The 22,695-nt window shown below is 37.1% G+C and overlaps 1 protein-coding gene across 1 annotated transcript; it reads right to left on the bottom strand.

The window, feature by feature from the left end:
- Positions 1-6,274: 6,274 nt before the first annotated feature.
- LOC127836283 (excitatory amino acid transporter 1-like) lies at positions 6,275-20,253 on the bottom strand. Its single transcript, XM_052362789.1, has 11 exons — positions 19,829-20,253; positions 17,300-17,374; positions 14,432-14,554; positions 13,198-13,279; positions 12,499-12,541; positions 12,118-12,244; positions 11,769-11,895; positions 10,954-11,187; positions 10,457-10,651; positions 9,412-9,546; positions 6,275-7,763 (listed from the first exon to the last, which is right to left on the bottom strand). Exons 1-11 carry the CDS (start codon positions 20,037-20,039, stop codon positions 7,568-7,570), a joined length of 1,548 nt encoding a protein of 515 aa, XP_052218749.1. The 5' UTR covers positions 20,040-20,253; the 3' UTR covers positions 6,275-7,567.
- Between the last annotated feature and the right edge of the window lie 2,442 nt (positions 20,254-22,695).

Raw genomic sequence — 22,695 nt, 5'->3', positions numbered from 1 at the left:
GCAGCGATGACCTGTATGTAAACTCTGACATTCACAAACAGTGGCCGCAAATTGACCCGATATACCTCGCGAGTTGAAATGCAATGCATTAAAGTGAGTCTTCGCTTCCACTGCTCTCTATACTTTAACATGTTAACATGTTGACAGGAATATGGAAGTTAGTACTAAATATGAGAACATAGCCTTTAAATGCAAACGTTCTCGCGCTGAAAATCTTCTGAAAATAAAACGTGGACGCACAAACTGTCGAGATTGAGTGTAAAACTGTTCTATCTATTAAGCCTTTTCATTAGATATAAAATTGTTTCATTGTGAACACGCAGTAAAACAGTGTTACAAAGACGCGGACATGTTTCCAATGTTCTGGTCGTATTCTCAAATCAGCCAATGCAGTCAATGAAGTGTATTCATCTGTACTTGGCCGCGGGAAGTTTTATTTGAATTCTATTGGACGCTTACAAAGGTCAGGTTAAGGTGAAAAGCTGGCGTATACAGCTAACGCCGAAAAAATATACTAGGGAGAGCACTTCATATGTGTCCTCATATGCCTTGTTATGAGTATCTTTCTTCACTATCGAAACATATCGTATGCTGATATTTGATTCAAACCCAGTTTTCTTTCGACACATTTAAATCACACGTCAATAGCGCCGTCATGCGAAAATGGGTCTTATGCATTAAGGCAAGCGTTTGTTAAACCCAACATGTGCTTTTGCGCAGTCAGGCCATAGGCGATGCTGTTCGCTAAAAAATCACTCAATATGTTATGTTTCTCCTTACCAGAAGGAGAGATAGCTGAGTGGGCTATATATATGATGGGCGCATATGGAATAAGACCCATTTTCGCATGACGAGGGTCATTACAAATCTCATTGCGAATTGAAAATGCCACATTTAAGAACAACGCTTTTTGATAAAAATTGAATTCGAAATAGCAAACTTGTTAATAATGGCAGCCTATCCACACATTAAAGAATGATTTCCAGACGTGCTGACCAAGTACGGCAAACATTGTAGTATGATAATTAAACGATATTCTCTTATCGTGACACTATACTTTTTCGCTAATGATTGTTTTCTCATCTTGTAGGCGAAAAAGAAATTCTGCGAGATGGATTGTAACGCGTAATTGTAACAGGGCCACAATTTGTGTCGTTTGAGCATACAGAGAGTAGTCCGGAATTCCTTACACTGAACAGTGCTACACGCAGTGATGTAGCAAAAATTCAGAGGTTGTATCTCGAATCAGCTTATTAACTACTAGTATTCGAAAATATTCATGCGTGTCTGTTGGCGTTATGTAAAGTCACTAAGATGAAAACTGAGTAAAACAGCTACGCCTAAAAGCGTATTAGTGCTCTATACCTATGTTTATGTCAACGTTGTGCGCAATGATATATCTGTGTATTGTTCTATAGTTCTCACTAAAGTTAATCTTAAATTTGCATGTAAAGGACAGATAAGAAAAAAGTGAGTAGTGTCTTCTATTTTTCCGCATTGAGAAAGCGGCGATGGAACTAGATTTCTATCATATAAATGTTTGTTAAGAGAACTACAGTTGGTTCTTAGACGTGTGTGCAACACTTGTTGCCTTCGCTTACCATAATAAAACAATGGATTACTACGAGGTTTATTAATATAAAGTGCCATTTTAAAATCAGATATGTTATCAACAAGCTTTGCTTCGTCTGGAAGTGAATTCCAAGCAGAAATTGTTGAGGGCAAGAAGGAATTTTGGTACAAAGAAGTCCTAGACTGAACACCATCTAAGTGGGATGAATTACGTAACGATCTTGTAGATCGCTCACCAACGGATTCTGGGGTCAGTGAGGACAAATATTCTGGACTAAGACCTTTGACCATCTTGAAAAAAAGTATGAGTTTATGTTTTGACCTTCTTGTGTCGAGAGTTTCCCAACAAACTTCGTTAAAAAGTAATCTTGAAGACACAAGTCTGGTACAACCGGAAACAATGCGGGCAGCTTCAGTTTGAATTAGGTCTAACTCATTTTGTTCATACATCGTTCAATTATCCCATACAACATCGGCATATTCAAGAATTGGTCGAATAAACGTAAAGTAACATATTTCAAGAGATCTTCGATCAATGCGGAAGCGGAGCTTTTTTAAACTGTTGATGCGTGACCAGGCCTTTAATTTAATATACTCAATTTGTTGATGCCAGCTTCCATCATTTGACAGAACAACGCCTTAATGTGTGTGACTATTGACTGAGGGAATTAGAGTATCATACATATGGAGAGGCAAATGATGGGGTTTGTCCCTCTTACGCGATATAATAATTGATTCCGACTTCAGTGGGTTTAATTGTACTAACCATGTATCGGCCCATCTTGCAATTTTGTCTTTTTAAAACGGCGACTGCAGAATTAGGAGTGTCAACAACTACAAATAAACTAGTATCGTCAGCAAATAAGTTGATATGAGCTTCAATGTCATTTACAATGTCATTAATGTATACAAGGAATAATAGGGGACCAAGAATGGAGCCCTGTGGCACTCCAGCCTTGATTTCCGTTTGGGTAGAGGAGACCCCGGGAAATACTACCCTTTGATGCCTTTGGTAGAGATAGTTAGAAAACCAGTTCAGAATGTTATCTTTGATACCGGCATGTTTCAGTTTCAATAAGAGGCCACGATGCCAGACTTTGTCAAATGCTTTACTTATGTCGAAGAACACCACCCTGACCTCCAATCCATCATCTAATGCTTTACAAAACGTATTGTATAGATACGTGAGCTGGTTGACAGTCGAATCACCTGGCATAAATCCAGACTGAAATTTTGTGAAAAAATTAGAATCTCGAAAGAAGTTAAATACATGTTTAAAGATAATCCTTTCTAGTACTTTTTCCATTGTATTAAGAAGTGAAATTGGACGATAATTCGATGGAATAGAAACATCCCCTTTTTTGAATATTGCGCAAACATTTGACATTTTCCAATTATTTGGTACTGTTGATGTCGACACAGACATATTAAAAAGATCACAGAGTGGTTGACTTAGTTCATTTGCTCCCTCAAGTAGTACTCTGTTATTTATACCATCAGGGCCACAAGCTTTACCCATAGGCAGATTCATAAGAACGTCCTTTACTTCGCAAGCGGTTATTACTATAGACGAAAGTATCTGTTGATTTGCAATGAAGGCTAACTCCGGTAGAACGTGATCAGACTCATCTATATATGTCTGTTGAGCGAAGAAATCATTAAGTACTTCAGCTTTTTGAACTTCGTCAAAAACCAGTTCACCAGCGCAGTTGACGAGTGGGGGTAATGTTTTACTAACGTTGACTGTAAGAAAAGATTTCAGGACTTTCCACCAATCCCGCGAGGGGTATTTGTTGGATTTAAGTTTGCATGCAAGAGAGTCGTAATAATTTGATTTGACAAGAGAAACAATTCATTACGATGTACACGAAACTTAGTCCAGCTAGATTGGGAATTTGTTGCTTTAGCTTTCCTATAAGTTCGTTTTCGTTTTCGTATTTTTAATTTTATTTCGGATGAGAGCCATGGCGGTTCGGCTGGGCGGACGGTGACATCTTTATTTGGTATACACTTAGTTGCTGCATCAAGTAAAACGTTTGTAAGATTTTTGGTAAAAATATCAAGATTGTCGCGGTTTTGTTGCCATGATCACTTCTAATACTAGGCTCATCTGCATTTCGCCTTGTTTATTTTCTGCTTTGATCCGGTGCCGTTTCGCGTATTAGCCGGAAACGCACACAAATTTTCGGTATTATCCGTAATGGTTTTGCACCGTGTCCTGTGAACTTTCCTGAGAAAGTTTGAATATTGGGAATTAATCTCATTGGAACTTTCATGAGAAAGTTTTGATATTGGGAGTTAATCTCCTTGGCAATTTCCTGAGCAAGGAACCATGTCCGGTTAGTAACACGTTCTTGATACGATAATTTAGGATAATAAAAAATAACTAGACAGTGGATTATTTTGTTGTTCATTAAATTTGAACCTTTAAACTCCTCTTTATGGGTAAGATTTAAGAACCCGTTCTATTGCACAAGAAAGAACTTGACACAAATCAAAATCGACTATCTAAGTTTATCATATTTCAGGGATTTAGTAGTAAACACCTATTCATGCCATACCACTATCTCCAAACGATAAAACCAGAAAAATAGTTTAAAGTGTAAAAGATGCCTTCGAGTCAAATATGATACGATTGTTGAGAATACTGTTACCTGTGATTGTTTGTGAGAGCAAGGAACGACAACTCTGCGTGGAGATTGTGAGGAAGCCATAGACTTTCACGAGATATTTCACCCCGTGAAATGGTCAGCTATAAAATATATCCGTACCTGCTCTTTTTTCAGCTTAGTAAGCAATCGTTGGGGGCACGGTTTTAATGGTCCGTTGCATCGTATAAACCGTAGGATGCCACTCCACAGGAGTACAAAATAATCTAGGCCCCTAAGCGACTGAGGCTGCTCTATATGAGCCATATGGGTCCTAGCTCTCCTAAATAACTGAGTTATCTCAATCGGACTGGCTCGGTCTTTTACATAGGTTGCCATTGTGAAAATTTTTAAGGTGATTATCAAACCTTGGACGATGCTGTTCGCATCGTCAAAAAGGCAAAGATCGGATTTCCGATATGGTGACTTCATACCAACCTCACGTGCGCTGGCAGTTGTAATTTAACGCGGATCGTCGAGGTGAGAGCCCCGTTTTACCAACCATTGCGCCAACCGGAAACCCCGATAAAGAAGGATGTTTATCACAGAATGCTTACGGTTGTGACTTCGATGTGATCCGGTGGAGTAAAATCAATGGCAACACCAGCAGCAGATAATTAGGATCTTAACAATGCCACACACCCAGCTTAATCCTTTTGTAGCTTTGTATATTATTGCAATAATTTACCGCGTATTGGTTACCTTCAGACGTCACAGTGTGGTGACCATTTCAATACACTGTTGCAGTAAGGGGCATGCGTAGAACGGAGCTGACTACGTGTAAGTGGGGATAAATGGAACCGACTTACGAAACGAATAATTTCACTTGGTTAGCCACTTTATAATATTTTTTCTTTTAAATGAATTAGCTCTACTGTATTTGTGCTTCCCTCGTTTTTGTTGTTGCAAGGTCGTAGACGTCGGAATACAATCAAAGTACTGACGGTACTAGTGTGACGATGCTTTTGAAGAGGATTGATATAAAAGCATCTATTTAAGTTTATCTACATCACCACAATTGTGTATGTAGGTACGAAAATTTTGAGTATGAAAAAAATTGGTACGAAAATTTTGGGTACAACAATTATGCAAAAAAAATGGGTACGAAAAAAGTTATGGTTACGAAAAAAAAATTTTGTAGGAAAAAAAATTGGGTACGAAAAAAATTTGGGTACGAGCAAAAATTTGGGTACGAAAAAAAATTGGGTACAACAAAAATTGGGTACGAAAAATGTAGGGTACGAAAAATTGGGGGTACGGGGAAGTAGTACCCGTGGGGAACTTGATCCATTCAGCGAAACTGGGAGGCGGGTTACATTCTCGATCAAATATAACAAGAAATATATTTAAAAAGATATTCGACGTGTATTTTATGTACCGCTTTTCTTAAAAAAGGTTCTGTTACAGTAAAACGTTTGTGGGTTATAACATTACGTTTCAGCATATAAATTCAAAACTTGACATGCTCTTTAATTACACCATGCTCTTTAATTTCACATGTATATCATACCAAACTTTATATTTCGTTGTTTCCTTTCCTAAGTTAATAATGCTATGTGTACGGACGTGATTTTACATGCCCATGTGCATGAACATATAACTTTTCTCTTTTGAATATTTTTTTTTCTCTAATTCAATAAGCTTAGGCATGTTTGTTCGTTAAGTACGGCAATAATTTCATGATGATTCCCGAAAGTAGGTATGAGCACATAGTCGTAAGAGCACTTGAATACGTGAGTTCGCCCATGAACACATGGTAAGGTTAACTAAATCTCCGCGATATGACATAGTATGTGTTTTAAACAGCACACAATATCCAACAAACGAATGAATTATCAAACATAGTATGTGCACTGATGTGGCTCTGTAATTTCTGTTTGAAAAGTTTATTAAATATGCAAAATTAGACAGCACGCATAAGAGCGAGTTTCACAGATGTTATAGGGCTATTATGCTGTTTATATACCATAGTCGCTACAACGTTTACAAATGGCAGGTTCGAAATAATTCGTTTTCTTTACACTCATTATCGCGTTGAAAGTTAATAATACACGTATTAATTCGCAATTTATTTACTGAATCACGACACATGTCAAATACAATACAGAAAATGCATAGTTGTTTCATTGATCTACAAACATATAATGGATTGAATATAACTGATTAAAATTAACGTTTTCAAACTATTATTAAACTTTTTTCCCAGAATATGCTGTCCTATTTATAGCTGAGCTTCCTTTACCTTTATCAATGATAATCAGCGAGGTATGCCGATTAGAAAAATCGAGCTATCTCAATCGGACTGGCTCGGTCTTTTACATAGGTTGCCATTGTGAATTTTTTTTCCATGGTATGATAACTTAGACGACCTGCTTCGCAGCATCGTCAAAAATTAATCGAAGGCAAACCGTCAACAAATTGTTTGTTTATTTACGTGACGTTTGAGTTATTTTATGTAGTAATATCATGTTCTCTTTTAGTTCACAGTATTTGCGCATGTGTATTGTTTAATATTAGAAAAATGTATATTATTTAATTCGGCATTAAATAAATTCATAGAGAAAAGACGCGTCGGGAATATTAACACACTCATATAAAATCAGAGAGAGAAGTTCAATTAATGGCGGAAATTCATAAAACAAATACTACGTCGTATATAAATTAATATCAATTGAAATTAATAAATGTATAAATCGTTGCAAACGTGACACGATTAAAGAATTTCGAATCATCGCTTTTTTAGTTTATTTTTGTTACAACAGGTGGATAAGTCACATGAAATATAAAACGTCTGTCAGAACATAACAGTACAGATGGCCAAGTGGTTTAGGTATGAGCCTTTTTTTACCAATGGGCACTTCTTTCGTTAATTCTGTTCGTTTTTATTATAATGAAGCTATACAGTTCTTCAGTTAAACTCTAGTAATTAAATGCATTTACAGACACATTCAAAACATTTCCCAATCTGTGAACAAGTCCCTTTATTCTCGAAGTGATATATTACAAAGCGAAGACTCTTTACGCCGTTTATAAAATAGTAACGCCGGGAGACACCGCGCACTTTAAATAACACGCGGACTTCCTTGGATATAAATGTACTTTTCTGTTTTCTAAATATGACACAGATGTTATGTATTTGATTGATAACATGTGCACGTACTTATATTTGCTTCTATAACAAACACATATAATAGTACACCATATAAGACATTTTACGTAAAATTCAAGACTGACATGCTATTCTTTGTATGCAGTACATGTATAAACTGTTTATATTTACAACGTCAATACAAATGGCATAATTCATAAAACATACAAAGGCGTATTTACAATTAGTCGTTTACAATTTAAAGTTTCGTCGCAACATAATTATTTTCCAGGGATTTCGCTGCAGGTGTTTCAGCCTCTGACGTGGTGTCGTGTAAGGACAATTCGTCACCCATGGCGTCATCGCGTGCACCCAGGTCTGAGGCGCAGAATTTATCATTCACCATGACACCGGTTAGCTGATCCACGAGGTTCACAACAGTCCTAGATCTGTCGCTGTGGAAAATTGCGAATGAGAGCTTCATCACAATTTCATACGGAATCCGGATAGCGCCATCTTTAATCTCGCCCTTCTTTCATCTTGATGGCGACACACAAAACACGAAGCGATACACGATATTTTGCGCGACACACGATATTTTGCGCGATACACGAAGCGACGCGCCGATAATGTACCTCGAAATATCGCCCTTGTGTAGGTAGCTAAAAAGGCGATATATCGTGGTAAATATCGCGTGTAGCTTCGTGAATCACGCAAAATATCGTGTGTCGCTTCGTGTATCGCGCAAAATATCGTGTGTCGCTTTGAGTATCGCGCAATATATCGTGTCTCGCATTAAAAGGGCGACACACGAAACACAAAGCGACACATGCTATTTTGCGCGACACACGAAGCGATACACGATATTTTATTATTTAAATATCGCCCATATTATCCGAATCTCGTGTGTCGCGGTCTAATTTCAGACCGCGACACACGACACACGAAGCGATACTCGATATTTTTCGCGATACACGAAGCGACACGCTATATTTGTACTGTTCAAATATTGCTGTAACGCCTGTCGACTCCCGCGTTTTCAAAAAATCAGTGGAGACAAAAAGGGGATATTTTTTACATTTTTATCATGTATTTATAATTAATGGTTAAAATTCACTGTAACACCGTTTAAAAAACGCGAGAGTCGACAGGCGATATTATTATATTGATATTTGAACAGTATCGCGCAAAATATCGTGAGTCGAGCCAAATATCGTGGATCGCTTCGTGTGTCATGTGTCGCCCTTGATGAAAGAAGGGCGAGATTATAAATGGTACTATCCGGATTCCATAATTTCATGTTTTCGATGTGTATACAAATATTCTGATAATAACGTTCATACTTGAATTAATCGACTTAACGGTACTCATGCGGCTCTTGCGTTCGTCTCATAAAGATGTACATGTTGGCCAAGTCATTAAAACACTTTAAATGCCTATCCAAATAATTATGAGTTTTGAAAATGACAGTCGACCAAATATGACGTAGAATTAATCCAACATAAATTAGATACAAGTTTATTAAGTTCACCGGGCAAAAGTTTATCCGTGGACCAACATTCAACAATGGTATCGAGAGAAAATAGAACATTCAGATAATAGTCATCAAGTTCCATGAAAGTCTTCCTAACGATGTAGGAGAAGTTCGCTGTGAAAAATGACAACACGTCAGCCAATTAAAATATAAGATGGTCAACCGCGTTTTGATTGTGTAGAAGAAAAGAGGTTCATATCAAAATTGTCTGCCAGTCGGCCATTTTGAATCTGATCAACGAAAACAAAACACTAACTATTATTTATTTACATGTATAAATGAAGTGTGTAGAGTTTCAAATGAATCGAACACACATTCGAACTCTGAAAATCATTCAGAAGTCAGTTTTAAGTAGTGATAGCATACATTCGTTCGGCGCATATTATAATATTTTTATTGAATTAACGAGGTTCTTTATCTACTTGTATTCACTCACACGTAATAATGGATTGCGTCCCGAAGATCCAGTTTATCGGATACTTGAGATCGTAGATATCATAACCAACATATACACATAAGGATTAATAATTCCACAAAATACATTTCATTAATAATACTGCTGATCTCACAGGAAGAATTCCAACGCAAACAGCATGGTGGCCGCCTCCCCCGGTATGTTGAGGGCGGTGAGGAGGATGAGGACGGTGATCAAGCTCGCCCCGGTGACCGAGGGAATCGCGAGAGCGGAGATCCACGTTAGCAGGCTAGAGGAAAATCGAGTAACCATTATCACAGGTGGAAGTAACGTACCCAGGATAGTATTTTTCATATATATATTTTTTAGGAGCCCAATATATTCAAATAAATATATAAAATCATGTTTAATGAGAAAAAAATTGACAAAGAGCCATGAAAAAAATCCCCACCATCTTATATTGGAATCATTATGATTCCAATATAAGAGGGTGGGGATTTTTTTTTTCATGGCTCTTTGTCTATTTTTTCTCATTAAACATGATTTTATATATTTATTTGAATATATTGGGCTCCTAAAAAAATAAATAAAAAATACTATCCAGGGTACGTTACTTCCACCTGTAACCATTATACGTGAGTTCGCTCTGGGGAAACAGGGCTTGATGCATGTGAGATAAATATCGTTCGAGCTTATCAGGGGCGACACTTTCCGCTTTTATGGATTTTTTCATTTTAAGAAAGTCTCTTCTTAGAAAAAATATTGTTTGAGCTGAAATTGTCGTCCCTGATTAGCATGTGCGGACTGCACAGGCTAATCTTGGAAGACTCTTAACGCGCATGCGATAGGCCCCGTTGTCTCAGAGCGAGGCTCATATCTTCTGCCTGAAAACTTTCTTTCAATAATGAAAAATCATTATAATTTAATATGTTAATTAATTAATTTAATATAATTGGTAGTTTTTAAAATGCCTGTAACATATGTTTGTACAAACTCTCCCTGTTGGACAGTAGCTGCATGGATAGGCTATGAATATGTTATCATATTGTCAAAACGTAAACAAATAAATATTACCCTACCACGTCGGCCGTTGTCGACAAAGTTTTAAAACAGGTCATTATACTATATTGCACATGAGTATTTTATCATAATTTACTACTTTTCGAGCTTAAACAATACGTAGCTTCATATAAACTTACATTACAAGAATGATATCTACAGCATGGGTGTCTTTTCCCAGCGTCTGAATAATGAACACGCAAGATGCCGCTATGTACAAGGCACTTCCGGCGCGTCCGATGGTAGCCGCCAGGGGCGCCACAAATCTCGATATCCGATTGTCGACGCCATTCTTCGCTTCCAGGCAAAAGAAGCTTTCCGGTAGCGCAATCATCCTGCAATATGTACATATTATAATTTTAAAAAGCGCAAGAGTAAATACGCTGAGAAGATTATTTAAATTGTGTATCGTGAAAATATACCCGTAATGCATATTTATAGAGAGAAAAACACTTGTTGCATTTAGTTAAATAAATATTTGGATATCTTGTCGAACGCTGAGCACGCGAACTATAGTCGCTCGTGTTGATTTATGTTTAATGTTTATATTTTATCATGATTGCATTTGATAAATAAAAATAACAAAATGCATGTTATTTTTATTTAAAAATACAGAATTCTGTGCTTTAGCACTTACGTGCTACCGGTTGCAAACGCAATCATTATTGGTGGTATGATGCTGCCCAGGAAGCGAAACGGGTTGGAGCGACGGAATGCGAAGAAGACAAGCGGAAGTAAAACGAAGATCCAAACAAGGAGGCCGCCAATGACGCACAGGAAGTAGATACCAAGACTCTCGAAGACAGATGTCACGGCACTGGTGGAGGCGATGGTTTTGGCAATCAGACTGACTATTCCAACGGGCGTCGTCCTCGAGACGAGAAATAATGTAAAGCTATAGATTTTCGAACCCCTAATAGGTATGGTAAATAAGTATGCATTTCTCGTTTGTTTATTATGTTCATTCAAATAACTGTATTACATTAGCATTGTTTGTTTTAAAAATCTGCACATATGTAAAAAGCACATGTTTAAAACAAAGTTGTAGGATTCAATAGTGAGTCAAAGGATTTTCATTCCCGTATGTGTTTCAACATGAGGTGAACGTATTAACCCATTTATGCCTAGTGGTCTCTCCCATCCTTCTAAATTGGATCAATTTATTTCCAAAATTATGGTTGTCTAGTATATTTTTTTTTCTATATTAAGCATATTTCTTACAGAAATTCCTTTAAGCAAACAGCGCAGACCCTGCTGAGACGCCGCATCATGGGGCGTCTTATCTGGGTCTACGCTGTTTGCAAAGGCCTTGTTTCTAGACGCTAGGCATAAATGGGTTAGGCATAATTGGGTTAACAACCCATTGCAAATACGACTTATTTCCATGTAATTGTCACATACTAGTATTCGTTAAATTTGCGTTAAAATCCAATTAATTTGAAAATCACCAACCAAATGATAACCCTGAGTATTTTAACTATGGTGTCCGTCGCAGACCGGAAGAAGGCGAGGAAGGGCGCACCCTGCTCTCGAAGCGCCGCTGCCGCAACTCCGAACACGGAACACACGATAATGAGCCCTGTGCGTGAAGGCATTTTTAGAATCCAAATATGAAGAGAAGATATATAGACTTTTATATTATCACACGTGCTCATCGATATAAGAAAATGCCAGACTGCTGCGATACGAAAAAATTGTTGAAGTACATAGTGATTCACATTCGTGCACTCTACCAGACCAAAAAAAACCAGAATTGATCAGAAAAAGCAAACATTGAAACAAACTGAACATGTCACTGTACCGAGAATGTTGGTAGAGTGTGCTGATCCAACGTATTTCTGCGTGACGTCCCTGACGTTTCGCGTTACGTTAAACGTTCCGTTGTTGACGACCTCCGTACGCGTGGCGTACTTGTACTGGGTCTGTGCCTGAACGAAATCGGATTCATAGGTTGTAATTACGTTTAAATCTTAAACGATCCGCATTCAGAATAGATAAAAAATCGTTCAAAGTGTACTCTATATATCAGTGATATTACCTAGTATGTAGAATCTCCATTTGAGAATCCTGAAATCTTCATGCGGTGTTTGTTTCAATTAAATCGACTTCAAATAATTATAAGCCTCTTTAAAACTATGAGCTACGCGAACAACATGTCGATATATATTCCAGCTCTGCTCACCTGTTGAAAACAGGCCTCGAGCAGATTGTCCGGAACAAGGTTCCTGTAAAAATACACATTATTAAAGGGATCTTTTCACGCTTTGGTAAATTGACAAAATTGAAAAAAGTTGTTTCAGAATCGCAAATTTTCGTTATAGTTATGATATTTGTGAGGAAACAGTAATACTGAACATTTACCATGGTCTAATATAGCCATTATATGCATCTTTTGACGATTTTAAAAGCTAAAAATTATAAAGCGTTGCAACGCGAAACGATTGAATAATTTGGAGAGTTCTGTTTTTGTCGTTAAATTTTTTGAAACTACGAAGATTGCTTATATAACGTATAAAATACATTATGAATTTGTAAACGGCGGAATAGCTCAGTAGGCTAAAGCGTTTTTACTTCAGGACTCTGACAGGACTGCAGGGGTCACTGGTTCGAAACCTGGTCCGGGCAATGTTCTTTTCCTTTTTTAAATTTTATTATTGATTTTTTACTGGAGCTTTTACGATCCAATGTTAACATTTATCGATATAAAGCATTTAATGAATAAGTTAAAAAATGCCAAAATCTGTGAAAAGGCCCCTTTAATAACTCTGTGCATTATACCGTATTTGAAGCCCCCTCCGTTATAATGATATTAATTAATTTATAAAATAACCATATTTAAATTGACAATTATATGTCTTATAATTTTAATTATCGTTTCAACCTGAGCAGGTCTGCAAATATATCTTCTGTCTCCATAATGTCCTGTTCAACAGTCAGTTTTGGGTCTACCAGTATCCCCTCTCCTGAAATCAATTTCGTATCACGTTCGAAAGGCGCTTAGAAATGTTGCATTATTGAAAACAAGGCTGCGAATAACGCATTCTATCAGCAGAATGCCAAGCTACGCGGCTATATACACGAGCAAGATGTCCAGTCATTTATAGCCTTTATATAATTTTGAAAGCTTGATATAAGTGAGCTAGAACTTGTTTAGAACGCTTCATAATGGCTATAACTGACTTGACTTCTGTTTTAAGTTGCATACCATTGTCTATAGTTTAAACACATGTGCAAAAACCATGAAAAACTATTTGAAAGGTTATGGTTCTCGTATCATAAAGCTGTGGTGCAAAACAATAATATGTGTCTTGTTCTGATAAAACTGGGCTTAATTCATGTGCGAAAAGTGTCGTCCCAGATGAGCCTGTGCAGTCTGCACAGGCTAATCAGGGACAACACTTTCCGCTTTTATGGTATTTTTAGTTTCAAATAAATTCCCTCCTTACGGAAAATCAAGTGTAGGCGGAAAGCGTCGTCCCTGATTAGCCTGTGCGGACTGCACATGCTAATCTGGGACGACACTTTACGCACATGTATTATGCCCAGTTTTATCAAGACGAGACACATATAATCGCTTTAGAGGTGCACGTGCATGTACCACTTTCATAATTTTGAAATAAATCAGTAGATAATTATCTCCAATACATAAACTATAACATAAAATACAACGTGGGTGTGTTTGTAGTTTGAAGTTGTTGAGGTCCTCTCCGAGCCAGAGGCTACATTATGTGTGGCCCAGCACTCCTTACCAATTTACTTACTAGTACTAAACTTACGAAAGTTGGGATGAATTTTGAATTAAAGCTGCAGTTTCCAGCTGCTGAGTATTTTCGTTGTTACTGATGGTTTTCTTATTTTGGTATGGCCTTGTGTTGTTTGTGTGTGGGTGGGTGGGTGGGGGGGGGGGGTGCGGAGTACCCGGAGAAAACCCATCTTTTCGATATGGTGACCATCAACCCACTTATTGCCTGGAACGGTAATTGAAACCCAGGTCGCCTTGGTGAGAACCGAGTGTACCAACCTTTGCGCCAACCGGTCAGCCAACATAAAATACAGACGCAAAACTGGATGATAAATAGATTTGCGCACGGCACCGGGTGGAAATACATACGTACCGGGTTTCACGACGAGGCATATGACGGCTCCTGTGATGGCCCCCAGCAGGTTCTGTACTATGATGTAGCCCAAGGCTATGCCGCCCACCTTTCCATTCGACCGTGGGTCCATTCGGGAGGTGCCTGAACATAAAAAGTCAACTTTAGATTTGAATAAACCTTGAGCTGAATATCGAGTCGTTCATTAATTAACAGCAAATTGTCATCGTGGCGCTGGGCAAAGTCATTTTGTGTGGGTCATTCAGCGGGGGCGTGAGGATCATGATTGACGATGCTGCGAAGCTATCATATCTAAGTTATCATACCATGAAAAAAATCTTCACAATGGCGACCTATGTAAAAGACCGAGCCAGTCCGATTGAGATAGCTCGATTTTTCTAATCGGAATACTAGTACCTCGCTGATTATCATTGATAAAGGTATAGAAAGCTAAGCTATAAATAGGACAACATATTCTGGGGAAAAGATTTAATAATAGTTTGAAAACGTTAATTTAAAATCAGTTATATTCAATCCATTATATGTTTAAAGATCAATGAAACAATTATGCATTTTCTGTATTGTATTTGACATTTGTCGTGATTCAGTAAATAAATTGCGAATTAAAACGTGTATAATTAACTTTCAACGCAATCATAAGTGTTAAGAAAACGAATTATTTCGAACCTGCCATTTGTAAACGTTGTAGCGACTATGGTATATAAACAGCATAATAGCCCTATGACATATGTGAAACTCGTTCTTATGCGTGCTTTCTCACTTTGCATATTTAAAAACTTTTCAAACAGAAATTACAGAGCCACATCAGTGCACATACTATGTTTGATAATTCATTCGTTTGTTGGATATTGTTTGCTGTTTTAAACACACATTAGGTTATATCGCGGAGATTTAGTTAACCTTACCATGTGTTCATGGGCGAACTCACGTATTCAAGTGCTCTTACGACTATGTGCTCATACCTACTTTTGGGAATCATCATGAAATTAGTGCCGTTCTTAACGAACAAACATGCCCAAGCTTATTGAATTAGAGAAATAAAACAATAATCAAAAGATGAAAAATATATGTTCATGCGCACATGGGCATGTGAAATCACGTCCGTACACATAGCATCATTTACTTATGAAAGGAAACAACGAAATATAAAGTTTGGTATGATATACATGTGAAATTAAAGAGCATGATGTAATTAAAGAGCATGTCAAATTTTGAATTTATATGCTCAAACGTAATGCTATAACCCACAAACGTTTTACTGTAACAGACCGTTTTTTTAAAGATAAGTGGTACAGAAAATACACGTCGAATATCTTTTCAAAGATATTTCTGGTTATATTTGATCGTGAATGTAACCCGCTTTCCAGTTTCGCTGAATGGATCAAGTTCCCCACGGGAACTACTTTCCCGTACCCCCATTTTTGTTTCTTACTCTACATATTTCGTACCCACTTTTTTTCGTACCCATTTTTTTTCGTACCCAAATTTTTGCTCGTACCCAAATTTTGTTTCGTACCCAATTTTTTTCCCTACCCAATTTTTTTTTCGTAACCAAATCTTTTTTCGTATCCAATTTTTTTTTTGGCATAATTTTTGTACCCAAAATTTTCGTACCCATTTTTTTCCTACCCAAAATTTTCGTTCCCACATACACAACTGTGGTGATGTAGATAAACTTAAATAGATGCTTTTATACCAATTCTCTTCAAAAGCATCGTCACACCAGTACTGTCAGTACTTTGATTTTTGTAAGGAATGGACATTAATGTTGAGGGGAGGAACGGGATCTTTTCATAGCTATGAATCAATCTGTAGTTTCACTCAGGGATTGAGCAATAGACTGACCATGGTACGGAATACCGTTAGGCCATCGTGGTTACACATTAAAATCCAGAGGGCGACAATGCGATAGTATGATAGCGACAATGCGATAGTACGATGGCGACAATGCGATATAACGATGACGACAACGCGATAGTACGATGGCGACAATTCGATAGTACGATGGCGACAATGCGACAACGCAATAGTAAGATGGAGACAACGCGATAGTCGTATCGTACTGTGACCATCGTATCATCGCATTGTCGCCATCGTACTATCGCGTTATCGTACTGTTGTCATCGTATTATCGCCGTATTATCGCATTGTCGCCATCGTACTATCGCATTGTCGCCATCGTACTATCGCGTTATCGCATTAGTCGCCATCGTACTATCGCATTGTCGCCATCGCACTATCGCATTGTCGCCATCGTACTATCGCATTGTCGCCATCGTACTATCGCACTATCGCATTGTCGCCCTCTGGATTTTAATGGCAAATATGTATAAAGGCATTCTCTTCTAATTTGAAATATAAATCATATTTTAATATTCCCTGAAAAATATATTGATTCTACCTATGCTTAAATGAAATATCATTAAACGAGCAGTATTGATCTAACTTTTAAGTCACAAAATGACACAATCTAAACATAAATATATCTTCAATGAAAGTAATTAAACCGTTAAACTCAATCGAACATTTAATAAATGATTATCAGTTCGTGTTGCGTTTTAGCATTTATGCCGACTCATTGCTCTAATTACCTCTTTTCACCCATATCCGCTGAATGTAAATTTACGGGACTGACAAAGCCTATGTTTTTGAGGGAACTGTAAGGCGCGCCCAGTTCTTAATGGTTCACATTGGTTTAAGTCATGCATATGTTCTCTACCACTCCCATAAATAATCTAACTAGGTAAATTATATTTTAGAATTATCATAAGTTGGTTCCGGCATCGGATGTTCCTTGCTTTTAAATACTCATCGTTTGTGAGCGACGAGATGAGCGAGTGCTCCATGTCCGCTGGTCGGGTTACGAACCTGTGATGACGCTGCAGATGACCAGTGGTACAATCATCATCTTCAACATCCGGATGTACAGCTCCCCTGCCATACCTGATACACAGAACCGGTATAAAGGAAATTATCTATAAACCATAATAAACTATTGAGTTTTTATTCCAAATAAAGCGTGTTTAGATTCTTGTCTGTACAACTTTCTTTCTACATAAACCGCAAGGAAAATTCCGTTTATATGGACTTTGAAAAAAGCGCATCAACCCATCGATTAAACAACACTGTTTCATCTTGACACAAACATAAGTTTTACTTAAATATTACTGCTGGTTTACATTTAAACGGATTTTGAAAGGAATACAGAAGGGTCAGCATTGGTTGTAGTTACATAAGGGTCAGCATCGGTTGTAGTTACATTAGGGTCAGCATTGGTTGTAGTTACATTAGGGTCAGCATTGGTTGTAGTTACATTAGGGTCAGCATTGGTTGTAGTTACATAAGGGTCAGCATTGGTTGTAGTTACATAAGGGTCAGCATTGGTTGTAGTTGCAGATTTGTTTATTTTCCAAAAGTAAGCTCAGTTCGGCATATATCTGGTCCGTGAACCAAACAGTAATTATAACAAAATTTATCAGTATTAACGAGGAATATACCAGTAAATTCAAAGCAATTGAACAAAATAAAAGTTTATTCTAACGGTAAATATTTCGCAAGAAGTTTAAATCAGTATTTAGGGTAAACCTTCAGGTATATGTTGCAATAAATTCTTCTGAACGGCGGATGGTAAATGAAGGCATTTATGCAGAATCAGTATTCACGGTGGACCTTTTGGTAAATGCAACGCAATGAAAAGTATGAACGTTGAACTTAATTCTAAATGAATCGCAAGTAATCAGTTATAGCGGTGAAGTAATGGTAAATGTAATGCAACCAAACTGTATTAACGATGAACCTAATATTCGTGTCTTGTTCTGATAAAACTGGGCATAATGCATGTGCGTAAAGTGTCATCCCAGATTAGCCTGTGCAGTCCGCCTTTACTCGGTAAGGAGGGACTTCCTTAAAACTAAAATTACCATAAAAGCGGAAAGTGTCGTCCCTGATTAGCCTGTGCGGACTGCACAGGCTAATCTGGGACGACACTTTACGCACAAGCATTATGCCCAGTTTTCTTAGAACGCCACATATTTAATATTACTCAATTGACTAGTATTAACGCTGTTCTTGTGTCATTTGAACAAAGCTCGTGAGAATAATCGTGTCTTAAAATTTCAAGCACTGTTTGGCCTCATAATTTTAACAACTATGGGATTCATTAATCTTTGCGTTTCTTTGTGGAAATGGGCACTTTTGCACGTTTGATCCGATTTCTAGTTACACGTATTTGGACAAATATGTTCATAAATGGCAGGTAATGTAAGGTTCCATATCAGGCATACCGGGAACATACGAGTGTAATTGAACCAAAATAATACTGATACTACTCATGTTAAAGGGGCCTTTTCACAGATTTTGGCATATTTTGAAGTTTGTCATTAAATGCTTTATATTGATAAATGTAAACACTGGATCTTAAAAGCTCCAGTAAAAAATCAAGAATAAAATTAAAAAAAGGAAAAAAAGTAGCCGGTACCAGGGCTCGAACCAGTGACCCCCGGAGTCCTGGAGTTAGTCTGAAGTAAAAACGCATTAGCCCTCTCGGCTATTCCGCCGGATATACACAGATTAAGTATTTTATACATTATATAAGCAATCTTCGTAGTTTCGTTAATTTAAACGATAACAACAGAACTCTCCAAATTATTCAATCGTTTCGCGTTGCAACGCTTTATAATTTTGAGGTTTTCAAATCGTCAAAAGATACATATAATGGCTATATTTGACTATGGGAAATGTTCAGTAATACTGTTTCCTCACAAATATCATAACTAAAACGAAAATTTGTGAATCTGAAACAACTTTTTTCAATTTTGTCAAGTTACCAACCCGTGAAAAGATCCCTTTAAGGTCAATGCTTTCAATGACACTCTCAAATAGAGTGAAACATGTCTACATTGTCAGGATAACTAAGCAATAACGGAATGTGACGCTCTGAAAACAAGGCATGTATTGAATGCATCCATGGTCACTATTTCATATCGCGCTATGATACAATGCGTATACAAACAACTGGTTGCAATAACTCATTAACAAATGCAAGACATTTAGACCATATGCTTTAAGAACTTTGGATTGCAATACATTAATATTATTTTATTTCCCGCATACTGAAATATGGATGTAATGAGTCTTACTTGGAGGTTGATTTGTTTTACACATTTATTTTTGTATTGTATTCTCATGTGTGTTTCTGTGGGTAGCAAAGTAATTGGACAAAATATCATTCGGTTCAATGTACGAATTATTGCATCTCGTTCAAAAGCATTATGCTAAAATTTATACTATAAATAAAATAAAACATCATGATTTTGTCAACCATATGTCAATTACGTGTATATGTATTATGTAGTTACACAAATGAAACTTTGCACAACAATGTTCATGTATACGTACCGATCCACATGAGAGCGCTCTGTGAGGGGCGATGCGGCTCCACCAGAAAGCCGATAAGGAATCCGACGCCGACGCCGACAAACGTCAGAATCACCAACAAGTTCTGTTTTATAAGTCCAAAACATTGGTACCATTTCCCTATATTTGACGCCGTTGAAACTCGCTTAGCGGTTGAGACGTTTTGAACGTCCACTTGCACAGGATCTTGCATATTGACGCCTGAATTATTACCCGTTTATTACTAAATGAACAGCAAAGCAATGCAAAATGTGAACGCGCTCTATGACTGATTTGTTTTGGCATGTAGTTTGCACAAACTCAAGAAAAACTAGAGGCTCGGGACGATTTAATGCACATATCTTTACAACAAGTTACATTTTATGTACAGACTTATTTTACATCAGGTCTGCATTTCAAACGAGCTATGTTACCGGGTGTATAGCCAGAATCATGAGTTGAAAGATAGCGAGAAATGAGGACGGTGAGATATTTATAGAGTAAAACAGAAAGCGTTTTTAATTAAATCTTCTTGTATTTATCTAACGTCGGTACGTCTCTCCTAGCAGAGTGCGCATTTTGCTGTTAAAGTTGTATGTTTTGTTACGGTCTAGCTGTATAACCCAAATATTTGTTATCAAATCCTATGGAATGTTGAGAAATGTTGAGGAATTTTCACGCAAGTATGTCCGAATATTTTTTTATTCATTAGTGGCTAAAATTTAAAAAGTCGCGTTTAAAAAAACTTGTGTTTAATACATGCGCGTACACGTGCGTGAAGTGTCGTCCCATTAAAAGCCTGTGCATTTCGCACAGGCAAATTAGGGACGATACTGTCCGCTTTTTTAGAAATGTTTTTATTTAACAGATGTCTCTTCTAAACGAAAAGACGGAACGTGTTGTCCCTAAACCGCATGTGTGGACTGCACAGGCTAATCTGAGACAATCATTTACGCACATGCACAAAGTCAAGATTTCCAAGAACAAGGGCTTTAACATAGGGAGGAAGAGTATATATTTTTATCGTTTGAATTTACAAATAAGAAGAAAATGATTTCCATAATGTCATGTAATGAACGCTTGGGCGCACTGAACGTGTGCACGATGAAATCGAGTTTGTTTGGCAGTTTTCCGTTATCAAGCTTGAAGTGTAACTGTATAAGACATAGTTTGTGTCTGTGGTCCTTTTTTGTATTTTTATGTCCCCCACCACTATAGTGGGGGGCATATTGCTTTTGCCCTGTCTGTTGGTTTGTTTGTTTGTGTGTTTGTGTGTGTGTTTGTTTGTTTGTTTCCCACAACTTTAACATTTGCAATAACTTTTGCAATATGGAAGATAGCAACTTGATATTTGGCATGCATGTGTATCTCTTGGAGCTGCACATTTTGAGTGGTGAAAGGTCAAGGTCATCCTTCAATGTCATAGGTCAAATATATAGCTTCAAAGCGGCGCAAAATGGGGACATAGTGTTTCTGACAAACACGTATTACTATTATTATTACAATTTCTGTGTGAATTAATTGTCGAACTAAATTTATAAATTAAGATATTGGTTTATTAATAGATTAAATACACAATATATTGCAGGGGCCTTTTCACAGATTGTGGCATGTATTGAATGCTTTATATTGATATATGTTAACATTGGATCTACAAATCTCCAGTTAAAAAAAAAAACAAGAATAAAATTAAAGAAAGAAAAAAAAACTAACCCTAAACTGGGCTCGAACTACTGACCTGTGGAGTAAACGTCGTTTTGACCACTCGGCCATCCGCACTCATACAATGAGTGATGTATTGTATACTTTATATAAGCAATCCTAGTATCAAACAAAATAAAACGACAACTCTCCAAATAATGTAATCGTTTCGCGTTGCAACGGTTATAATTTTAAGGTTTTTAAATCGTCATAAGATGCATATAATGGATGCTTTCGAGCATGGTAAATGTTCAGTATTACTGTTTCTTCACAAATATCATAACTTCAACACAAATTTGCGAATCTGAAACAATTTTTTTTTATTTTGTCGATTTACCAAAACGTGAAATAATCTGAAACATTTTATAGTTTTATGTTTTACGTATAAGTCAGCACCACAGCAAGGCAATTGTTCAGTCTCATTAACACGGCCGTTAATCACGGGCGCCACCTCTTGTTGCGATACATTAATAAATGAGCAAATGCTACTTCCGAGGTGGCGCCAAGGACCGGATGTTTTTAATTATTTTTACGGATATTCTTGAGGCTGAGTAGGTTTTATATGTTGTTTTTCAACATATTTCGCCTTTTTTTAAAATCGGACAATAAAGTGCGATTCAGCAAAGATTGAATCATCCACAAATGTACAGAAACATATAAATAACAGCCCACTTGGAAACGCGAAGACCATAATATAAAGTTGTTGCATGGTGGAGTTTTTAAAAGCAAATCGCTGTCACTTGCCAGTGTGACGATCACATTTCCGCTCGATTAAACGACATCAAACGTTGGCGTCCAACATACACTAGATGCTAAATGCACAAAACCACTGGCTTCTTGCAGATCTTACAGATATATTTTTATATTTCCAAAAGAGAAACTGCCAATGAGGTGGCGCCAAGGACAGGAGGTAGCGCCAATGCACGATTTATGAATCAGCACATAACTTACATTTGATAGATAATGTTCGTTTTCATATTTCTTTTTTTTTCAAGATAAATACGTAAACCCAAATCTATAAAGAACATATACACATTCTATTAAAAACAAGATGTAAATATGTAAATATATTAGTAACCAAATGAACTAAGAAGTCAGCACCATAAATAAAACGTAATGTACGATATACTAGTTACCCACATTATAAAATGCCCAACAAATAATATTAC

The sequence above is a fragment of the Dreissena polymorpha genome, chromosome 1 (genome assembly GCF_020536995.1).
Source record: "Dreissena polymorpha isolate Duluth1 chromosome 1, UMN_Dpol_1.0, whole genome shotgun sequence".
Classification (NCBI taxonomy): domain Eukaryota; kingdom Metazoa; phylum Mollusca; class Bivalvia; order Myida; family Dreissenidae; genus Dreissena; species Dreissena polymorpha.
The sequence above is the reverse complement of the archived record's forward strand: the minus strand, read 5'-3'. Positions and strand labels throughout refer to the sequence as shown.